The 22,253-nt window shown below is 41.2% G+C and overlaps 4 protein-coding genes and 1 pseudogene across 5 annotated transcripts; 2 read left to right on the plus strand and 3 right to left on the minus strand.

Moving 5' to 3' along the window:
• Nucleotides 1-5,381: 5,381 nt before the first annotated feature.
• LOC147347468 (histone H2A type 1-H) lies at nucleotides 5,382-5,881 on the minus strand. The gene has a single exon (XM_086369861.1). It carries the CDS (start codon nucleotides 5,879-5,881, stop codon nucleotides 5,495-5,497), a length of 387 nt encoding a protein of 128 aa, XP_086225987.1. The 3' UTR covers nucleotides 5,382-5,494.
• A 283-nt stretch (nucleotides 5,882-6,164) lies between these two features.
• H2BC12 (H2B clustered histone 12) lies at nucleotides 6,165-6,740 on the plus strand. Its single transcript, XM_086369864.1, has one exon. It carries the CDS (start codon nucleotides 6,213-6,215, stop codon nucleotides 6,591-6,593), a length of 381 nt encoding a protein of 126 aa, XP_086225990.1. The 5' UTR covers nucleotides 6,165-6,212; the 3' UTR covers nucleotides 6,594-6,740.
• A 46-nt stretch (nucleotides 6,741-6,786) lies between these two features.
• Nucleotides 6,787-7,183, minus strand: LOC147347470 (histone H4-like; annotated as a pseudogene).
• Nucleotides 7,184-14,130: 6,947 nt separating this feature from the next.
• On the minus strand, nucleotides 14,131-14,771 carry LOC147347471 (histone H2A type 1-like). The gene has a single exon (XM_086369860.1). The coding sequence runs from the start codon at nucleotides 14,656-14,658 to the stop codon at nucleotides 14,188-14,190; it is 471 nt and encodes a 156-aa protein (XP_086225986.1). The 5' UTR covers nucleotides 14,659-14,771; the 3' UTR covers nucleotides 14,131-14,187.
• Nucleotides 14,390-21,946, plus strand: LOC147347472 (histone H2B type 1-J-like). 2 transcript variants are annotated; one of them, XM_086369862.1, is made up of 2 exons: nucleotides 14,390-15,286; nucleotides 20,288-20,540. In XM_086369862.1, exon 1 carries the CDS (start codon nucleotides 14,903-14,905, stop codon nucleotides 15,281-15,283), a length of 381 nt encoding a protein of 126 aa, XP_086225988.1. In that variant the 5' UTR covers nucleotides 14,390-14,902; the 3' UTR covers nucleotides 15,284-15,286; nucleotides 20,288-20,540. The 2 variants fall into 2 exon arrangements, with proteins under 2 accessions (XP_086225988.1, XP_086225989.1); XM_086369863.1 differs by lacking the exon at nucleotides 20,288-20,540 and adding an exon at nucleotides 20,918-21,946 and having other exon boundaries at nucleotides 14,456-15,286.
• The last annotated feature ends 307 nt before the right edge of the window (nucleotides 21,947-22,253 follow it).

Below are 22,253 nucleotides of genomic sequence, written 5' to 3' on the forward strand. Positions count from 1 at the left end.
CTACTCTCACTTCCACTTCTAATCCATGCAGTTTCTTGCTTAGTTTTACAAAGCGTGGTCCTCAGACCTCCAGCTATGAAACAGAGAGGGTGGTTGCTTCGAAGTGAATCTTACTGGTTCCCATTTTTGGCCAAACTGGTCAGAATCTTTGGGTGCTTGGCGTGTAATCTGGCCTCATACCAGGTGCCAGAAGTCAGTTCAAGGCAACGAATATGGATTGATTCTGCCCATACCTCTGAGTTCAGCCCCACCAGGACTCATCCCGCCCAGTTGAAACTGTCAGAAAATATGGTGTCTCGGGTGCTCACATCTCATTGAAACTACTTTCTCCATTTACCTAGGTTTAGGTTGCCACAGGGGAAAGTGCTTCTTGTGTGGCCTGGAAGCCCTATGGTCCACCCCTACCCCCTCACGGATGGCTCTGCGAACACTGACCCTAGAGTCAGAGTCCTGGAGTGCTCCTTCCTTGGTAGGAAATGATTTCCCTTCTTCTCTATACCTGGTTAAATTTCATTCCTGCTTCATTCAGCTTTCCACTGAATTCATTGGGGAAGCTTTTCCTGACTTTCTGTCTCCATACAACATATTCCTCTCAGTCTAAGTCAGATTTTATTTTCTCTGTTCCATGATCCTTTTTTTTTTTTTTGCTTTTCCATCAATGTCCCTAATCAGTTTCTTATGACTAATTAGTTACTGGAGTTATTCTAAATTAATGTCAGTCTCCTCCCTTCGTCCCTCCCTGCCCTCACTGTGTTCCAAGAGGAGATAACTATCTTGTTCAATAGTTTATCACCAGGGCTCCGTGTTAAGTTCTTTATGAATATTGTTTGGCCCCACAATGAATGAATTAATATGCAGGGATTCCAATCCAATGCTTTATGGAAGCAGTCTCCCAACAGTATGTGGCCAAGCACATGACTTTATTGTATGTGGAGGACATTATCAGGTAGGGCTGTGGGGAGGAAAGGATGGATAGAAAATGAAAACAAAGAGTTCATATAACAGCAGCTGTCCATAAAAAGCTTCTCAGCAGAGCCAAAATGATGTCCTTAATTTTCTGAGATTTTCTTTGTCTCATTCCTTCTAGATCACCCAAAGCCATCCTAATTACTGGCAGGTTTGCTGAAGAATTCCCAGTATTAATTTGATCTGGGAAGAGAGCTAGGGATTTTCTCAGTCTCAAGGAAATGAGCTCAGTTAAGTTGAAGGAAAGAAAATGCTGCTCTACAGAGAATGCAGGGTGCTTATGTCTCAGGCTTGTGTGAGTTGGACCTCTCCTTCCTTTCTTTCCCTCAGGGACTTTCTCTCACCCTATTTAGAAAGCACCCTATTTATGGACACAAGTGCTTTTCCTTTTTTTCTGCTGTGGTGTTTTTAGCAATGGGATTGATTTGCATGTGGTTCCCTATACAGAGAGAGAAAAGCTAATCCTGTTGCTAGTCCGTGGTGGGGCACAAAGCCTAGAAAATGGCCTCTTTTCTTGTGCTTTTTATTTCTAAAAGCCTTTCTGAGGGTTCTGTCTGACACATTTACTACAGTGATTCTGAGTAGGATAAAGAGGGTGGCCTATGCAACTTCCTAGCTCTATGTTTATCAATGCCATGGGCTTTTCTACTTCTGATTTTCATAAGTTTTCTATAAAAAGTAAACTTAAAACTTTCTCTCTTACTCAGCATAGCTCCAGGAATCCTACCATCTCCCTTTCCTATATTATTAAAAAAAAAATCTCTGTAAGGGGCATTTCCTGGTGGTCCAGTAGTTAGGTTCCTCTGCCCTTTCTAAATCTAACTTGTACATCTGGAAGTTCTTGGTTCTCGTACTGTTGAAGCCTAGCTTGAAGGGTTTTGAGTGAGATTTGATTACAGAACTTCCACAGGACTGAGAAACAGAGACTCCTGGAGGGCACAAGCAAAACTCTGTGTGCACCAGGACCAAGGAGAAAGGAACAGGGACCCCACGAGAGATTGATCCAGACTTGCCTGTGAGTGTTTGGGAGTCTCTGGTGGAGATGTGGGTTGACAGTGGCCTGTTGCAGGGTCAGGGGCACTGGCAGCAGCAGTCCTGGGAGGCGGTTGCCATTACCTGTACCATAGAGCATGTAGTCTACTATAGTGACTGCAAAGTCTAGGACTGGGCTGCCTCAGGCCAAACTACAGGGAGGCAGCAGTCCCAGCCATCAGGGGGAAATCGGATTGAAGATTTACTGAGCATGGCCCTGCCCACCAGAGCAAGACCCAGTTTTCCCCACAGCCAGTCTCTCCCATCAGGAAGCTTGTATGAACTTCTTATCTTCACCCATCAGAGGGCAGATAGACTGAAAACCACAATGAGAGAAAACTAACCGAAATGATCACATGGATCACAGCCTTGTGTAACTCAGTGAGAAAATTGTGTTGCTGCCTCTCCTTCAACCAATTCTTTTTTATAACCTCTTGGTAAACTCCCTATGACCAATTAACAAAGGGTTAACAATCCTGGGCCTGTTTTGATTGACTTTGTAGAGCATTTTGGCACTAGTAGAACTGGATGGCTGTGTACTGCAACTTATACCTCCAACTTAGAGATGGGAGGCCTTGAGGGGAGAGGGAGAGAGGGGCAGTGAACCCATAAATATGGCATGGTTAGTTTATGGGCAGGGTAATTTCATAGGCTAATGAGTGGATTATTCCAATTATTTTGGGAAAAGGGCAGAGATTTCCAGGAATTGGGCCACCACCCACTTTTTGACCTTTTAGAGTTAGCCTCAGAACTGTCTTTGTGGCTCAGCTGGTAAAGAATCTGCCTGTAGTGCAGGAGACCCTGGTTCAATCCCTGGGTTGGGAAGATCCCCTGGGGAAGGGAAAGGTTATCTACTCCAGCATTCTGGCCTGGAGAATTCCATGGACTGTATAGTCCATGGGGTCGCAATATCCACTCCAGTATTTTGGTCTGGAGAATTTCACGGACTGTGTAGTCCACAGGGTCACAAAGAGTCGGACCTGACTGAGTGACTTTCACTTCAGAACTGTCATGGCGCTAGTGGGTGTGTCATTTAACTGTTAAAATATTACAATGAACAATCCCGTTGGTTCTAACCAGTCTTTGTCATGTCTTATGGCTGTGTCATTCTTTTAAAGGCTGTGCCCTACCCTCTTCCTTCCAAGGATCTGGAGAAGGGAGAGAAGCCCATTGGAACTCTCATCAGTTCAGTTCAGCCACTCAGTCATGTCCAACTCTTTGCAACCCCATGGCCTGCAGCATGCTAGGCTTCCCTGTCCATCACCAACTCCTGGAGCTTACTCAAATTCATGTCCATCAAGTCGGTGATGCCATCCATCCATCCATCCATCTCATCCTTTGTTGTCCCCTTCTTCTCTTGCCTTCAATCTTTCCCAGCATCAAGGTCTTCTCCGATGATCCTCTCATATTCCTTATAATTGTTCTATATCACCTTCCATTTGCAATGACTGAGGGAGGCATCTAAAATCTTATTGGAGTACATGGAATTAGTAAAGATTTATAGAAAGTTTTCTCATTTTTCTCAAAAGAAAACACATCTCTTTTAAATTCCCTCAATGAAAACAAAGAAACAATACTAGCTATGCATGTTAAAGTCAGTTTTACAAATACTATCATAGATATGACTCAACATTGATATTTATATTCATCTTAATGTATGTCATAGACAAGCAAATGCAGTAGCCTGATCCCCACCAAGGAAAGACTTGCTGCCCAATTGCAGAGTGCACTTAGTAGATAGGCGCAGTTCTTGTCTCCTTCAGTGTTCCTAGAGTTTCAGAGTTCCACCCATCTCAAGGCACGCCCTTTCCTAGTGCAGTCCACATCAGTGGCAAAGCAAGGTGGGGAAGTAAAACCTGATCCTGGGACATTTTCACCCAAAGTGGGGCAACTCTGAAAGGTAATACAGGCTCCATTGCTCCCCATGTTTGTCTGGCCTGTATTACAGTTTGACATCCTCTGTCCAATCCTAGTTCCTTCCTCTACCAATGTTGGTCCCTAATAAACATCTTGCACCCCAAACTGTCTGAAGCATCTGCTTCTAGAGAACCCAACCCGCACCACTGTATCATCATAGTTTTTTTTCCTTGGCCTTTTGCATTTTACTATCATTTCATTCAAAAAGGCTTCTGCAAACAAAGACTAGGAGTAGTAAATAAATCCTGTACTGAATTATAAAGAATGTTCTCCAAAATCTTTCAGTTTTTGAACCACATAATAAGGTGAGGTCAATACTATTACTATGGTGTCTTTTTTTTTAAGTGTGTTGGATTTCATAATTTTTCTATTTAGCTAATTTGTATTATCAAATTTATTATCTCAAGAGATCAGGGTTGCTGTTGTTTTTGATTACTTATACACATTAAGTTGCACAGCCAAAGTCCTATATTATAGTGGCCCTCCCCCTTCAAGTTCATAACCTCATGGGCCTTCCGGTTATTCCCAAGAAAAACATATTTTCTGTCTTAAGGCTTTTGCACTTTGTTATTTCTACTTGAAATTCTCTTTTTCTAATATCTGTCTTGTTTATTTTTCAATTTATGTAGGTCTCTGATCAGGTAACTCCTTTAAAAGAGGTTATCTCCACTTATCTAAAATGAGTCCCCATTATTCTCTATGACTTATCTCCTCCCTATGTTCTTCGCAGCAATATTGTATTACATATTTACGTGTTTGCTTGTGGCTCCCTCACCTAGTGGTCGACCAGTGGTGAAGAACTTGTCTGCCAAAGCAGGGGACCTAAGAAAGATCACTGGGTTCGATCACTGGGTGGGAAAGATGCCCTGGAGGACGGCATGGCAACCCACTCCAGTATTCTTGCCTGGAGAATCTCATGGACTGAGACTTGTAGGCTAAGTTCATGGGGTCGCAGTCGCAGACTGAAGCGACAGCACGCACAAACAAAACTCAGATAACTTTCAGGGAGGCAGATTTTGAGTCGCATTGACTGTCTACACAGGAGTGCATTAAACTAATATATGTATTCCCAAAGAAATAGGTTCAAGGATTTACATGAGATTAAGAAAATACTGTATAATTTTAACCGACAAGCTAATTTTCCATTAGGATAAATCCTCAGGAAAATGAAAGTAAGCAGAACTCAAGAATTTCCCATAAAAACTATTTTTTAGTTAGATCACTTATTCAGAATGTTCTCAAAGGATTTTTTCTACTATACTCTATACTGCTGAATGTCTCTTAAAAGTTAACCAGTGCCTCCCATATTGACTACGTAAGAATACTACTAGGCAACATTAGGGTTATCTGATTTCAATAAGTTACCTGTTGATTCACCTCCCAGCTTCTTGTGAGCATACTAGTCCACGTGAACGTCAATTCAGACCATATTTTAAAACGCCATCAGAATTGCTTCACAACCTCAGTTAAGCACCTTGTAATTTTATCACTCAAAATACACAGTAATCACAGCCTTTTCTTTGACAATGTAGGTTGGCTCTGAAAAGAGCCGTTGGTTTTTTCACCTTTCCTAACCTCTTTATTTGGCCTTGTGATGGCTCTCAGTTTTCTTAGGTAGTAGCACGGCCTGGATGTTGGGTAAAACACCACCCTGAGCAATGGTGACCTTCCCCAGCAGCTTGTTGAGTTCTTCATCGTTGCGGATGGCCAGTTGCAAGTGACGCGGAATGATTCTCGTTTTCTTGTTGTCGCGGGCCGCATTGCCCGCCAGCTCTAGGATCTCGGCCGTCAGGTACTCCAGCACCGCCGCCAGATACACCGGGGCCCCGGCACCTACCCGCTCGGCATAGTTACCTTTGCGGAGCAAGCGATGTACGCGGCCTACAGGGAACTGGAGCCCAGCCCGCGAGGAACGGGTCTTAGCTTTAGCACGAGCCTTGCCTCCTTGCTTGCCACGTCCAGACATTTCTGAATCTACAGCAGCAGCGCAGACGAAGTTGCTAATATAAGTTTCCAAGTGCAGCGCCTTTTATAAGCCTGATTGGGCGCGAAAAAGAAGACGTGTCATTGGTTAGGTCAGTGGGTTCATTTTAACCAATGGGAATGAGAGATTGGGATTCTTCCGTTCTGATTGGGCATAACTAATTTATGACGTCTTTTTCAACCACCACCAATAGACTAAGACTTTAACCTATGACCTTATTTGCATAGGAGGTTCTATATAAAAGAGGCATTTTGCGTCTCTTGTCACTGTTTTCTGATTTGTGTTTTAGACTTCGGTGTAAGTTTTTACAACCATGCCAGAACCAGCGAAGTCCGCTCCGGCCCCGAAAAAGGGCTCCAAGAAGGCGGTCACAAAGGCGCAAAAGAAAGACGGCAAGAAGCGCAAGCGTAGCCGCAAGGAGAGCTACTCCGTGTACGTGTACAAGGTGCTGAAGCAGGTCCACCCGGACACCGGCATCTCGTCCAAGGCTATGGGCATCATGAACTCCTTCGTCAACGACATCTTCGAGCGCATTGCGGGCGAGGCGTCGCGCCTGGCGCATTACAACAAGCGCTCGACCATCACATCCAGGGAGATCCAGACGGCCGTGCGCCTACTGCTGCCCGGGGAGCTGGCCAAGCATGCGGTGTCTGAGGGTACCAAGGCCGTCACCAAGTACACTAGCGCCAAGTAAAGTTGTCCAGCAACCGTTCTTAGACCAACCACAAAGGCTCTTTTAAGAGCCACTAAGTTGTCAATATAAAGAACTGGAAACACGTACTCCACTTTTCTCTTTGTAACACCGCAGCGTTCTTGGTAAACACTGGCCATTTTCGCTAAATCTTGTGTTCTGTGAATGGTGTTATTTTAGCCCTTTCAATGAAAACTTGGCGGGCCCTAAAAAGGGCCTTTAATAAACAAGGTCGAACTTTTTTCCTTCAGCCGCCGAAGCCATAGAGGGTGCGTCCTTGGCGTTTGAGCGCGTAGACCACGTCCATGGCGGTGACAGTCTTGCGCTTGGCGTGCTCGGTGTAGGTGACTGCATCCCGGATCACATTCTCCAGGAACACCTTCAGCACCCTCCTCGTAGATGAGGCCGGAGATGCGTTTGACTCCTCCACGCCGAGCTAGGCGGCGGATAGCGGGCTTAGTGATGCCCTGGATGTTGTCTCGCAAAACTTTGCGGTGACTCTTGGCGCCCCCCTTCCCCAAACCCTTTACCACCCTTATCACGTCCAGACATTTCGAGACCCGAGAACAGTAAAGTACATTCAGTTTGTCGCAGCCCCATTAATGCGTAGAGTCTGCGGACCAGAATGAAAACCCAAAGTGCTTTGGCGGGAAGCCCTCTGGGTTGGGGAGGGTTCTTAAAGAAACAAGCCAGCCACATTACTCCCTTTCTGTTCTTTCAGTGAATTCTTTTGATTCTTCAAGGCCTAGGCTGTATATCTCCCCTTTTCTCATTTAATGTGTTTCTCTCCTCGTCCTCGTTAAATAACAAAACCTTAACCTTGTAGATGATACATAAAACCACAGAATAAAATATTCTGCTTTTATCTTTACTTTCTCTAATAGTATTTGCATAATGTTATATCTTGTTTTTCTCCTAATATATGAAGGAAACATAACTTCCAGAAATAGAACAAGATGTTCTAATAAAATAGAGAATTTTAAGAGCTTCCAGGTGTGTTGCTAAATTCTCTTCTTTTCGGTGTCAATTTTCATTTTTAATAAGTTTCTATTATTTTGCTGATAATGTGTAGAACCGTTAAAAAAAAAAAAAACGAACTCTACAATGATCTAGATTTGGTTTGTGTAGATAATTAACGTTTAAGAAATTAACCAGCTGGCTAATAAGTATAACGTAATAAATGCTGATTGGAGGAACTTAATAGTTTATTGAGTATTTCACTTAAAATTATTTCTAGAGTTTTTATTGTTCAGATCAGTCTATGATAGTGCTCTAGGGTTTTAATTATTTGTAATGTTAAAATATAAGTATTTGCCAGTGAACTCATACCTCACAATTGTTTATTTCAAGTTAATTTTTACTATTATACTATTCTTCAAAAATCATTTTATCTAGCTGCAAGAATGAAATTCTTTTAGTACTCTTAACTGTATTAAATCTATACATTTATTAGGGTACATTTGTTATTTTTGAAATAGTTTGTCCTCCTAATCGGAAAAATACTGAATCCGAGTCTTTAAATGTCTTGTAGATGTTTTTCTAGGTAACATATACTTTTTAAAAAGTTTACTTTCATTACTTAGAAGAGCAGTTAAGTTTTCATTAGTGAATAGTACAAAATTCAAATATAGAGAAAAGAAAGTCTACCTTTGTCTTTCTAAGAAAGTCTTTATAAAAAAGATTATATATTTTAAACATTCCTGTTTATACATGCTTAATTTAAAATATATTTATAATTTAACTATTGCTTAAATTCTGAGAAATTTTAATCCCTTCTTTCAGCATTAACATGTAATCCCATTGTTATTCAATGATTTTTTTTACTTTCCTTTATTTCAGTGAGTTACTTTTAGAAGCTTGCATTATAGAATTTTCAAAGGACTCCTATAAACTATCAATGTTATGAAAATAAAAACTTTTGAAACAACAAAACTGATTCAAACAACAGGAACAAAATTCAGTATATTTTATAGAGAGGGTAGATAGCTAGTATAGGTGAATTCAAGTTAATTTAAGGGCAAATACAAATTGAAAATAAGAGGCTTAATTATCCATCCCTTCCTTTTCCTTTTTCTCTTTCAAAAATTTTTTCTCTGTCCTTTTCAAAGGTATGTAAATTTTCTTAATGGCTAAAAACACCCTTTGGCTAGCCTCCTATCTCAAGAATGTTTCCTCAAGGACCTTAGAGTCCTCTTTTTGAAATGTAATCAACAAGGGAAAGTGCTCAGTTTCCCAGTTTTCTGACTCCAGATTGCAAAGCCTACTAATGTAATGGATGTACCCTCTTACCTATGTAACAGGTTTTTTTTTTCCCCTCTTTTGAAATCTCTTTAATAAAACATTGCCTGTGTTGAGCACAATGCTTTAAATAAACATGAAGCTTAGTCTATAATAAATTTTCTCTTCTTTTGTTTTAAATTATATTTTCCCAACATTAGTTAACTGGAATATATTTTACAAACCCTTCTCTACTTTAAAAAAATCAGTAAAATTCCCACCAACTACTAGCCTCTCTCCCTATCTGATTTCATGAGTTTTTGCATAACAGCTAGTGATTGTAAGACTAGTAATGAATGTATATGTGAAAAGTTTGTCAGATTCTTTATAATTTCTGAAATTGAGGGACAAAGGTTTATTATTCTATAAAGATACAATGTATTATAAAAATACAATGTATTATAAAAATAAAAATACAAAATATAAGTGGAAAGCTCCACTTATATCTCCCTCTCCACACTAAGCATTGTATTTTTCTTCCTATTGTATTTTCTTCCTATTGTATAGTATTTTATACAATACTATGTTTAAAAAATACATAGTAACTGACTTAATAGGTCAAGATAAACTTTAGTTTAAATCAAGTATTTTCTTTATATCTTTATGTTCTTTCACAGTTGAAGTGTAGCTGAACATGCCACCCCAAACTATGCCACCCCTCTTGTCATAAGGATTATTTTGAACTAATTATTTTTGAGAAACAGCATAGACAGGAGAATTTCTGAAAACAAAAATTATACTTTTGTAAGAGACACTTATAGAGGAAAGCTCCGCTTATATCTCCCTCTCCACACTAAGCAGAGAAGGATGATTCTAAATTGGAAAAAAAAAAAAAAAGGATTCTGGGACAAAGCACCCACTTTAATCTGCATTGTGTTCAGTGGCTTCAGTCATGCCTGACTCTTTGCGACCCCATGGACCGTAGCCCACCAGCCTCGGTCCATGAGAGTTTCCCTGCAAGAATACTGGAGTGGGTTGCTATGCCCTTCTCCAGGGGATCCTCCAGACCCAGGTATCAAACCTGCATCTCCTGCATTGCAGGTGGATTCTTTACCTGTGAGCCACTGGGGAGGTCCCTTACCTTTGTTTACGATGCATTTTTTGGGAAAACTTCTAACGGCAACCGTGCCCCAAACCCCTACCCTCATACAACTTTGTTTTGTCTTTCATTTCAGTCCCCAAAGGTGTTCAATCTACAGTACAATTGAGCTTATTTCATGTTAGCAAGGTTATGCTCAAAATCCTTCAAGCTAGGCTTCAACGGTACATGAACCAAGAACTTCCATATGTACACACTGGCTTTCAAAGAGGCAGAGAAACCAGAAATCAAATTGCAAACATTCGTTGGATCACGGATAAAGCAAGAGAGTTCCAGAAAAACATCTACTTTTGTTTCATTGACTATACTAAAGCCTTTGACTGTGTGGATCACAACAAACTACGGAGAATTCTTCAGGAGAGGGGAAAACAAGACCACCTTAGCTGTCTCTGAGAAACCTGTATGCAAATCAAGAAGCAACAGTTAGAACTGAACACAGAACAACGGACTGGTTCAAAACTGGGAAAGAAATATGACAAGGCTGTATATTGCTTATTTAACTTCTATGCAGAGTACATCATGTGAAATGCCAGGCTGGATAAATCGCAAGCTGGAATCAAGATTGCCAGGAGAAATATCAACAACCTCAGATATGAAGATTATACCACTCTAACAGAAAGTGAAGAACTAAAGAACCTCCTGAAGAGGGTGAAAGAGTATAGTGAAAAAGATGGCTTAAAACTCAACATTCAAAAAACTAAGATCATGGCATCTGGTACCATCACTGACAGATTTTATTTTTTGGGGCTCCAAAATCACTGAGGATGGTGACTGGAGCCATGAAATTAAGACATTTACTCCTTGGAAAAAAAGCTATGACAAACCTAGACAGAATATTAAAAAGCAGAGACACCACTTTGCCAACAAAAGACTGTATAGTCAAGCTATGGTTTTTCCAGTAGTCATGTAGGTATGTGAAAGTTGGACCATAAAGAACGCTGAGCACCAAAGAATTGATGCTTTTAAAACTGTTGTCCTGGAGAGCCTTGAGAATCCCTTGGACTGCAAGGAGATCAAATCAGTCAATCCTAAAGGAAATCAACCCTGAATATTCATTGGAAGGCTGATGCTGAAGCTCCAATACTTTGGCCACCTGATGTGAAGAGCTGACTCACTGGAAAAAATCCTGATGCTGGGAAAGACTGAAGGCAAAAGGAGAAGGAGGAGACCAAGGATGAGATGGTTAGACAGTATCAATGGATATGAATTTGAGAGAACTGAAGGAGATAGCAGAGGTCAGAGGAGCCTGGTGTGCTATAGTCCATTGGGTGGCAAAGATTTAGATTAGACTTAGCAGTTGAACAACAACAAAGACCATATGTAAGGTGGTGGCTTGGGTCATCTTGAGGAGCTTACTCATTTTTCCTAAGTGTCTCTCATATACACATGAGGTATACATGTTAATAAAAATTTGGTGATTTTGAACTTGTCTTGTAGGAGGTCTCAGCCAAGAATTCAAAGGGAAAAATATTTTCTCCCCTCTCCTACACAGTATGAATCAAATCCAGCAACAAACTATTGGTCACACTTATGAAATATATCTATACCAAACCATCATCTATTGCCCCCAGTTTAGGCCAAACCGTCATTATCTCTCAAAAAGACCATTGCAATAGCTTCCTAATTTATATCATTACTTCTAAACTTTGTATTCACCATATAATTGCCTTAGTGAGCTTTCAAAGAAATATAAATTAGGTTATGCCATTCCTTCATTCAAAACCCTTAGAATGATTTATAAAAACATAACATAGCATATAAAACCTACATGATCATAAAGCCCTACATGATCTGATCTCTTCCTGTCTCTGTGAACTCCCTTTCTACCCTTGTTTTCTCTGCTGTTTATCTTCCTTAAATATTCTTGATCTTAAACTTGATCTTTATCTTCTTATCTCAAAATGAATAGATGCCCAAACTGTCTGTATACTTACAAACATAAGAAAAAAATGTTTAACTACATTATTAACCCAGAAATTTGGATTTGAAATGAAAAAAAAAAAACACACACACACAAAACTTAAAAGTTATTGCAATGGTGGAGGTCCCCATGGACTGTGGTCTGCCAGGCTCCTCTTCAGGGTATTTCCCAGGCAAGCATACGGGAGTGGGTTGACATTTCCTTCTTCAGGGGATCTGTATTGTAATGAAAGAGCTTTAATTTACTTTAAAACTTTTGTTTAGAAATATTCTTTGTGTATCATTTATAAATATAAGGCTGAGTTCAGATTTTTTATTAATACAGACAATAGTATAAATCAACAAAATAGTAATTGGTGTTAAAGGATAGAATAGGCCACCCCAAGATACTCCATTTAGCACCAAGATTGATTTGCCCAACTGAAGCATTTGAGATGAAGCAGATCCAAGAGGTCTTCTTGCCTTCCTTTGATTTTCCTAAAAGTTGGACACAAATTGACAGAGATGTCCCTCCTCTCTACCAGGAAGGACAATTTTAATCCCAATAGACAATGGAGAAGGTATCAATTTAAATATGCCTAAAAGAATCTACTCTTGTTTCCCTGGTGACCTCCTCATAACTGACCTCCTCACATCTTCAACAGAAAATAGTATTTATGGTGGAGTTTTTGTTTTTTTTTTTTTGTCCATACCTCATAAGTTCGAGGGATCTTAGTTCCCCAATAAGGGATTGAATTTGTGTTATCAGCAGTGAAAGCCTCCAGAGAACTCCTGGCCTTCTAAGGCACCTTGGGAGGTATTCATTTTTCCCTGGGTTTCTTCCATGTTTACATGAGGTACACATGTTAAGAAACTTGTTTTTCTCTTTAGAATTTGTCTTTTATTACAAGACTTGTTACTTGAAAACTGGGTTTTGCCCCTTGGTGGGTATCAAACCAAAAGGTACAACCAAGCCAAAGATCAGAAGGAAGAAAGGATTTATTATTACAAGCAGCAACTAAAGAGAACACCAGGGATATTCCCAAAGCAGTTTCTCGCTGAACAGCAAAACTGGGGGTTTTAAGCCAAGGGAACATGCATATTCATGAAGGGTCTGGAGCAGAGGAGAAATCAGCATAGAACTGGGGCAAAGGTTGATAGAGTCTAAGCTTTAGTTGATTCACGTCACCAGGGGCAAAATTATCATTCCATCCTCCACCTAGGTGGGGTCCTTCCTGCAGAACTCAAAGACTATCAGATTATCTATATGCCTTGAAGAGGAACTAGAACTTTGTTTTATTGCTGAACTGTTATCTCTTGATTGCTTTTCCTTTATTCCTGCATTCTCTTACTTCTGCTTCAGATCATTGATTACTGAGACTGTTAAACGACAACCATTGCCACTAAGCTTATATAAAAAAATGATTTTGGCCAAAATGGCTTATGTCACAAAACCATTCCTGGGAAATTCTGGTGATCCAGTGGTTAGGACTCCACTCTTTCTTTCACTGTCGAGTTCAATTCCTGATCGAGGAATTAAGATCCCACAAACTGCAGGGTGACGCAAAAAAAAAAAAAAAGAGAGAGAGAGACAAAGCCATTCCTAGTTCTTTCTGGGGAACCCCTAACCCATCTGCTTACAGGCTCTCTGTAAAAAACTCACAAGGGTGGGGAAAAGTAACTTTCCCCCCCTACAATTGGAAGACATATTTAAACACAATTGAATAATGAATGAAATCACTTGGGTTACATAGCTTCTGAACAGCCTGTTAAAAGTCTAACATTTTAGCCAAAGCACTTTCTCTCGGACTCTCTCTCCCGCATGCGTGCGCTCTTTTCTTTCTCTCTCTCTCTCTCTCTCTCTCCGGCTATCTTCTAAATAAAATAGAGCTGTAACACTAAAAAAAAAAAAAGTCTAACATTTTACTTTTTTGATAAGCCATTTCAGTGTCTAGGATTGCTAGATACTGTCAACATTTATTCCAATAAGTCTTACTTATGTTAATACCAGGATTTTAAACATACAATAGGATGAGTGAGGTATTAGTAGACTAAGTGCTAAAAAATTCCACGTGGGAAGAAGCAATTTCAGTGAAAAAAATAAGTTGAAAAAGAATGAGCTAAACTGACCAAATTTTACACTAAGGGTTTTTGACCTGGAATCCATATATGCCACTATATGAAACTAAAAGTTTTCCTAAGTTTTGTATTTTTCTGCCATTCAACATTATTAACAAATGTCAAGCTCTTTTACAGAAAATATGGGTGGCCCTGAAAAGAGCCTTTAGTTTGGACTCATCGGAGTTGCTAAAATCCAAGCAACTACTTGCCCTTGGCCTTGTGGTGGCTCTCGGTCTTCTTGGGCAGCAGCACCGCCTGGATGTTGGGCAGGACGCCGCCCTGAGCGATGGTGACTTTGCCCAGCAGCTTGTTGAGCTCCTCGTCGTTGCGGATGGCCAGCTGCAGGTGACGCGGGATAATACGGGTCTTCTTGTTGTCCCGGGCCGCGTTGCCCGCCAGCTCCAGGATCTCGGCCGTCAGGTACTCCAGCACCGCCGCCAGGTACACTGGCGCGCCGGCCCCGACCCGCTCGGCGTAGTTACCCTTGCGGAGCAGCCGGTGAACACGGCCCACAGGGAACTGGAGCCCAGCTCGCGAGGAGCGTGTCTTGGCTTTGGCACGAGCCTTGCCGCCTTGTTTACCTCGCCCAGACATTATAAGCTTAACTTCACCCCAAACGGCTACCGAAATATTGCAATTATAAGGGTAGCATTTTTTTTTTATAGCCCTCATTAGGCGCGAAAAAGAAGACACGTCATTGGTTAGGATTGTGGCTTCATTTTAGCCACTGGGAATCCGGATTGGTATTCTTGCGTTCTAATTGGGCAGAACTAATTTCTGACGTATTCTGGAACAGCCATCAGTAAGACTAAGACTTCAACGTATCACCTTATTTGCATAAGAGGTTGTATATGAAAAGGACTTATCGTATCTTCTGTGTGTTCTTCCCGTGAACTTGTTTAACCTATTATTCATCATGCCTGAACCGGCTAAGTCTGCTCCGGCCCCGAAAAAGGGCTCCAAGAAGGCGGTGACTAAGGCGCAGAAGAAGGACGGCAAGAAGCGCAAGCGCGGCCGCAAGGAAAGCTACTCTATCTACGTGTACAAGGTGCTGAAGCAAGTCCACCCGGACACCGGCATCTCGTCCAAGGCCATGGGCATCATGAACTCCTTTGTGAACGACATTTTCGAGCGCATCGCGGGCGAGGCATCGCGCCTGGCGCATTACAACAAGCGCTCGACCATCACTTCCAGGGAGATCCAGACGGCCGTGCGCCTGTTGCTGCCCGGGGAGCTGGCCAAGCATGCGGTGTCCGAGGGCACCAAGGCTGTCACCAAGTACACTAGTGCCAAGTAAACTGTGAGTCGGTTGCAAACGATTCTAACGGCTCTTTTAAGAGCCACCCATGTTCTCAAAGAAAGAGCTGATGCTTATTCTCCTTCTGCCCTGGGTCTTTGTAATTATTTACAGTGTGTGGTCTGGGAGGTAGAGCAGTTCCTGAACAATCTTAGGAGTTTTTTTCACAGTAAGCTCGCGATCCACTAATGACAATATAACGTTCCTGACCTTGGCAAAGCTCTGAAGTTCCTTGTGTAACCTTGGCTCTGATGTTTACTGTTAGGAATTTCCTGCATGTAAAAAGAGCTTTGCTACTCGTTCTGATAGCCATTAGGGTTAAGTAAGAGAGAACTTTAATTGATAACACATACTTCCTAGTCGCCGGTCTGGGACAAGGAGTTTTGAGTCCTGCCTGGGTACAGAGGTTAGGCGGGAAATTTAAATTTGGCGGGTGAGCGCCAGCCCTTCGTCCCAGGTCCTGATTTGTTGCCGGCATCGGAGAAGGAACCGCTGGTTTCCGAGCGCGGGACAAACCGACTAACTGCCGCCGAGCCCAGGCACTCACAAGCTCCTTGAATAAACATTTTCGGCTAGTTCATCCTGCTTTTTATTTTTCCGTCTTTCTTAGCGCTTAGTCCCTTGCGAGAATAAGATGTATCACTTCCTCTCGAAATGTTCTTTGGAGAGTAAGGAACCTGGTGGGTATTTTCAGACTGAGAGATACTATCGCTTTGTTTCTAATTAGGGTACTTAATCCTATTTTGACTTTGCCTGGAGCCAGTGAAGAGGACCAGCGTTATTCAGGTTGTCACAAAAGAGAACCAGGCACTCACAATGCTTCTCTAAATTATTGTTCAAAATTGTGTGTCCCTTTGGGGTAAAAAGCCATGATTTATAAATCATTTGGAGAAGTCCACCATGGCTGTTTATTTTGTTGTTCGGTTTTTGTTTTTTGGTTTAGGTGGTAATTTTCAATGAAATTACCTAATTTATCTAAAATGGACCTAAAGTTAGCATAGTAATAATGCCTAAATGCAATTAATGTTTTGTTAAATCCACTATCAGAGGTACTCTTCCCCTTTGTTGACCCAAAGCCTACCCATGTTTCAACCCGCACTTCAGTTTTGCCTGCTTTCCAAAATTTCCTCTCATTTTTGAGCTTTTTCTAACAGCTTATCCAGCATTTGGAAACTGCCTCCATAATGTCTCATATATTAATCTCTGAGAGACAGCAGTGAGCAGTCTTAAAGAGATATCTTAGTTCCCTGCCCAGGAATCAGACCTGGGTTCAGTTCAGTTCAGTTGCTCAGTTGTGTCTGACTCTTTGCAACGAAATGGATTGCAGCATGCCAGGCTTCCCTGTCCATCAGCAACTCCCTCAGCTTGCTCAAACTCAGGTCCATCAAATCAGTGATGCCATCCAACCATCTTATCCTCTGTCATCCCCTTCTCCTCCTGCCTTCAATCTTGCCCAGCATCAGGGTCTTTTCTAAGGAGTCAGTTCTTCACATCAGGTGGCCGAATTATTGGAGTTTCAGCTTCAATATCAGTCCTTCCAATGAATATTCAGGACTGATTTCTTTAGGATGGACTGGTTGGATCTCTTTGTAGTCCAAGGGACTCTCAAGAGTCTTCTGCACCACAGTTCAAAAGCATCAATTCTTTGGCACTCAGCTTTCTTTATGGTCCAACTTTCATGTCCATACCTGACCACTGGAAAGCTATGACCACATAGCTTTGATTAGATGGACTTTGTTGGCAAAGTAATGTCTCTGCTTTTTAATATGCTGTGTAGGTTGGTCACAGCTTTTCTTCCAAGAAGCAAGCATCTTTTAATTTCATGGCTGCAGTCACCATCTGCAGTGATTTTGGAGCTCAAAAAAATAAAGTCTCTCCTGTTTAAAGTCTATCCCAATAAAGTATCTCTTCTTTCCATTGTTTACCCATCTACTTGCCATCAAGTGATGGGACCGGGTGCCATGATTTTAGTTTTTTGAACGTTGAGATTTAAGCCAGGTTTTTCACGCTCCTATTTCACCGTCATCAAGAGGCTCTTTAGTTTCTATTAGCTTTCTGCCATAAGAGTGGTGTCATCTGCATATTTGAGATTATTGATATTTTCCCCAGCAACCTTGATTCCAGCTTGTGCTTTATTCAGCCTGGCATTTTGCATGATACACTCTGCATATAAGTTAAATAAGCAGGGTGACAATATACAGCCTTGATGTACTCCTTTCCCAATTTGGAACCAGTCTATTATTCCATGTCCAGATCTAACTGTTGCTTCTTGACCTGCATACAGATTTCTCAGAGGGCAGGTAAGGTGGTCTGGTATTACTATCTCTTTAAGAATTTTCCACAGCTTGTTGTGATCCACACATTCAAAGGCTTTGGTGTAGTCAATAAATAAGGAGTTTTTCTGGAACTCTCTTGCTGACCCAGAGGATGTTGACAATTTGATCTCTGGTTCCTCTGCCTTTTCTAAATCTACCTTGAACACCGAGAAGTTCTCAGTCCACCTACAGTTGAAGCCTGGCTTGGAGAATTTTGAGCATTTCTTTACTAGCATGTGAGATGAGTGCAATTGTGTGGTAGTTTGAACATTCTCTGAAATTGCCTTTCTTTGGGATTGGAATGAAAACTGACCTTTTCCAGTCTGTGGCCACTGCTGAGTTTTCCAAATTTGCTGGCATATTGAGTGCAGCACTTTCACAGCCCATCTTTTAGGATTTGAAATAGCTCAGCTGGAATTCCATCACCTCCACTAGCTTTGTTCATAATGATGCTTCCTAGTACCCCCTTGACTTCGCATTCCAGGATGTCTGGCTCTAGTCCAGTGATGACACCATCATGGTTATCTAGGTAATGAAGATCTTTTTTGTATAGTTCTTCTGTGTATTCTTGCCACCTCATCTTAATATCTTCTACTTCTGTTAGGTCCATACCATTTCTGTCCTTTATTGTGCCCATCTTTGCATGAAATGTTCCCTTGGTATCTCTAATTTTCTTGAAGAGATATCTAGTCTTTCCCATTCTATTGTTTTCCTCTATTTCTTTGCATTGATCACTGAGGAAGGCTTTCTTATCTTTCCTTGCTATTTTTTGGAACTCTGCATTCAGATGCTTATATCTTTCCTTTTCTCCTTTGCCTTTCACCTCTCTTTTCTCAGCTATTTGTAAGGCCTCCTCAGACAACCATTTATTTTTCTTGGGGATGATCTTGATCACGGTCTCTTGTCCAATGTCACAAACCTTTGTCCATAATTCTTCAGGTACTCTGTCTATTAGATCTAATCCCTTGAATCTATTTGTCACTTTCACTGTATAATCGTAAGGGATTTGATTTAGGTCATACTTGAATGGTCTAGTAGTTTTCCCTACTTTCTTCAATTTAAGTCTGAATTTTGCAACAAGGAGTTCATGACATGAGCCACAGTCAGCTCCCAATCTTGTTTTTGCTGACTGTATGGAGCGTCTCCATCTTTGGCTGCAAAGAATATAGTCATTCTGATTTTGGTATTGACCATCTGGTGATGTCCATGTGTAGAGTCATCTCTTGTGTTGCTGGAAGAGGGTGTTTGTTATGACCAGTGCATTTTCTTGGCAAAACTCTATCAGTCTTTGCCCTGCTTCATTCCGTATTCCAAGGCCAAATTTGCCTGTTACTCCAGGTATCTCTTGACTTCCTACTTTTGCATTCCAGTCCACTATGGTGAAAAGGACATCTTTTTGGGGGAGTTAGTTCTAGAAGCTCTTGTAGGTCTTCATAGAACCATTCAACTTCAGCTTCTTTAGCATTAGTGGTTGGGGCATAGACTGGATTACTGTGATATTGAATGGTTTGCCTTGGAAACGAACAGAAATCATTTTGTCATTTTTGAGATTGCACCCAAGAACTGCATTACGGACTCTTGTTGACTATGAGGGCTACTCCATTTCTTCTAAGGGATACTTGCCCATAGTAGTCGATACAATGGTCATCTGAGTTTAATTCGCTCATTCAGTCCATTTTATTTCACTGATTCCTAAAATGTTGATGTTCACTCGCCATCTCCTGTTTGACCACTTCCAACTTAGCTGGATTCATAGACCTAACATTCCAGGTTCCTATACAATATTGTTCTTTACAGCATCAGGCTTTACTTCCAACACCAGTCACAGACACAACTGGGCACTGTTTTTGCTCTGGTTCAGTCTCTTCATTCTTTCTGGAGTTAGTTCTCCACTCTTCTCCAGTAGCATATTGGGCATCTACCAACCTGGGGAATTCATCTTTCAGTGTCATATCTTTTTGCCTTTTCATACTGTTATTGGGGTTCTCAAGGGAAGAATACTGAAGTGGTTTGCCATTCCCTTCTCCTTGCCATTCCCTTCTCCAGTGGACCACGTTTTGTCAGAACTCTCCACCATGACCCGTCTGTCTTGGGTGGCCCTACATGGCATGGTTCATAGTTCCATTGAGTTAGACAAGGCTGTGGTCCATGTGATCAGTTTGATTAGTTTTATGTGATTGTGGTTTTCATTCTGTCTGCCCTCTGAGGGATAAGGATAAGAGGGTTATGGAAGCTTCCTGATGGGAGAGACTGACTGTGGGGGAAACTGGATCTTGTTCTGATGGGTGGGGCCATGCTCAGTAAATCTTTAATCCATACCTGAGTAGCTTGGATGAAAACCAGGAACCCACCAGGGGCTAGAGGCTAGAAGCAAAAGTTCCTCTGGCTCTTGCCCTATTTAAAAAATATATTTCTCAAGGAGGCAAAAACTTTAAAAACAGGTACAAAATTTATTATTTAGAGATACAGCATAAGTGGGAGAGTACACTGAGAAACAGTTTGTCTTTTTTTTTTTTTTTTTAGACAAAAACAAGATAGAAACACCCACCCAGAGAGAAAGGCTGTGGGTATCTTCCCTAATGAGGAGTGTAGTAAAGAGGCAGTTAATTTATATACAGCAGTTCTTTCAGGTCTGTGTTTACCTTTGGCCAATTACCTTGATTCTAATCCCACATCTGACCTGTTCTAGGACACGCCTCACCATGAGAGTACATCTTTTCTTCAAGATGGATTCCACCACTGAGGCCTGTGGAAAGTTTGGCATCAGCTGTTATGGGATGGCACTCTCTCCCTTTTGACCCCACCCCTGCCCTCAAGGCGTGTTTATGTGCAGGGAGGTCTCCCTAACCTCCGGAGTGATCATCTTATCTCTACTCCAGCATCTAATGGAATGCAAATCAGAAAAGTCATGGTAAAAAAATAAAATATTTGAGGCAATTGAAGATTTTTTTTCTAGTACTAGTTATTGGATGATGTTACAAATCATTTAAAACTTTTCTTAGGAGAGAAAATCTTGTATTTTGTTTAATTCTGTATTTGTTGGGATGTTTGAAATATTCATGATTGAAACAACATGTTTATGATTTCTTTACACTGTAACCCTCCCCCACAGTGTACCCGGTGGGTGGATAAAGAAACAACACAAGAGATGTTGGTTAATTGTTGAAGCTTTGCCTGAGGGGCACTTGGAAGTACCTTGTTCTCTTCTGTCTACTTTTGTGTATACTTCAATGTGTCCCTTCCCTGCATCCCTTCCCCTTTCCCCGAAAAATGTTTCTTTAAAAAGCTGGCCCAATTAACGAACATAATTCTCTTCCAGTCAATAAGGGGTGATAATGAGAGGAATCAAATGTTGGCGAAGAGAAATTCTAGAGACTGAACTAAGGAAACCAGGAGAGAGGCTGCACGGGGGACTTCATAGCAGCAGTGGTTCCCCTTCTTGCAGCGCACATGCTCGACAATCAAGAAACGCTGTCGCCATCTTGTGGCCCTTTAAGATAATACAGTTAATATTTTATTCTGTGGTTTGTTAGGCAGTCCATTGCTAGACTTTAATAACTGTGTATGTAAAAATACAAAAAATAATACTACTTCAAACACAATTCTCATCTGGCCAAGTTCTCTCATCAATAACAAGTAACCACGTTATTAGTTTCTTATGTTCCTGTCTGGAATTTCTTTATACAAACACAAATATATAAATGTGGATTCTGTATGTCCCCTTTAACTCAAATGGCCAATGGCTATATTCCTCTCAAGTTCTACCCCTGATTTTCTCATTATCTAGCTTGGAATTCTTTCCTATTAGTAAGTAGAGTAGCTAAGACTTCTCAGCAGGTGCACTTGAACCAGTGACCTGAGGAGGGTAATCAGAGGCCAAAACTGTTATTACACTGGCTGCATCTTCCCTGAAAATAAGCCTGATGCTCATTTGAGAGGAAACATGGGTCTCTTGACAAGCTGCTCAGGAGCTGAACCTGGTCAGGAGAGTTGTGGGGTGGCTGAATTCGTATTCCCTTCCTGGAATGGGACCACTGTGCCTTGTAAGGAAGGGACATTGAAGTCCTAACACAGGTATTTGTCTTGTTGATGAGGCATTCTTTGAATGTCATCTTTCTATCTGAGCCACCCCAAGCAAACTTCCAATTCCTACTTACCGTTCTTCATAATATGTAGCAAGATCTGACATGCTGTATACTTATCTTCACCATACCATCCTCTTCACCAGAATGTAAGTCAACTGAGAGCTGAATTTCTCTGTTTTAGTCTACTTTGATCATTGTTGTATCCCCCAGCTTCTAAAACAGTGCCTGGCACACAGTATATCTTGAATAAATGGATGAAGTAATATTCTCCCCTGTTGTTATGGGAGACCCTCAAAGACTTTACTTTCTCCGGTGGATGATTCAACGGGAAAAAAACAAATTGTCTCCACTTCCTGCCATTCTCTGAGTGCTTCTTCTGGTTGAACTCCCAGTTTTCTTCACCTGCAAAAAACAAAAAAACAAAAAACCTTAGGTTTTGTTAAAAATTCAGGTTTCTCCTTCTTCATGAATTTTGCTTATTAATGATTACTATTACATACATTATTTTATTTTTATATGCTAAAAAAAAAGGGGGGGGGAAATGTCATATTGAGTCACCTCAATGGAGAT

The sequence above is a fragment of the Bos grunniens genome, chromosome 23 (genome assembly GCF_055505025.1).
Source record: "Bos grunniens cultivar Pamir isolate PY7600 chromosome 23, Bosgru_T2T1.0, whole genome shotgun sequence".
Classification (NCBI taxonomy): Eukaryota; Metazoa; Chordata; class Mammalia; order Artiodactyla; family Bovidae; genus Bos; species Bos grunniens.

What these genes read in the sequence shown, in the direction of transcription:
- LOC147347468 (XM_086369861.1), bottom strand. Translation starts at nt 5,881, where the DNA reads ATGTCTGGACGTGGCAAGCAAGGAGGCAAGGCTCGTGCTAAAGCTAAG.
- LOC147347471 (XM_086369860.1), bottom strand. Translation starts at nt 14,658, where the DNA reads ATGAGGGCTATAAAAAAAAAATGCTACCCTTATAATTGCAATATTTCG.
- LOC147347472 (XM_086369862.1), top strand. Translation starts at nt 14,903, where the DNA reads ATGCCTGAACCGGCTAAGTCTGCTCCGGCCCCGAAAAAGGGCTCCAAG.
- H2BC12 (XM_086369864.1), top strand. Translation starts at nt 6,213, where the DNA reads ATGCCAGAACCAGCGAAGTCCGCTCCGGCCCCGAAAAAGGGCTCCAAG.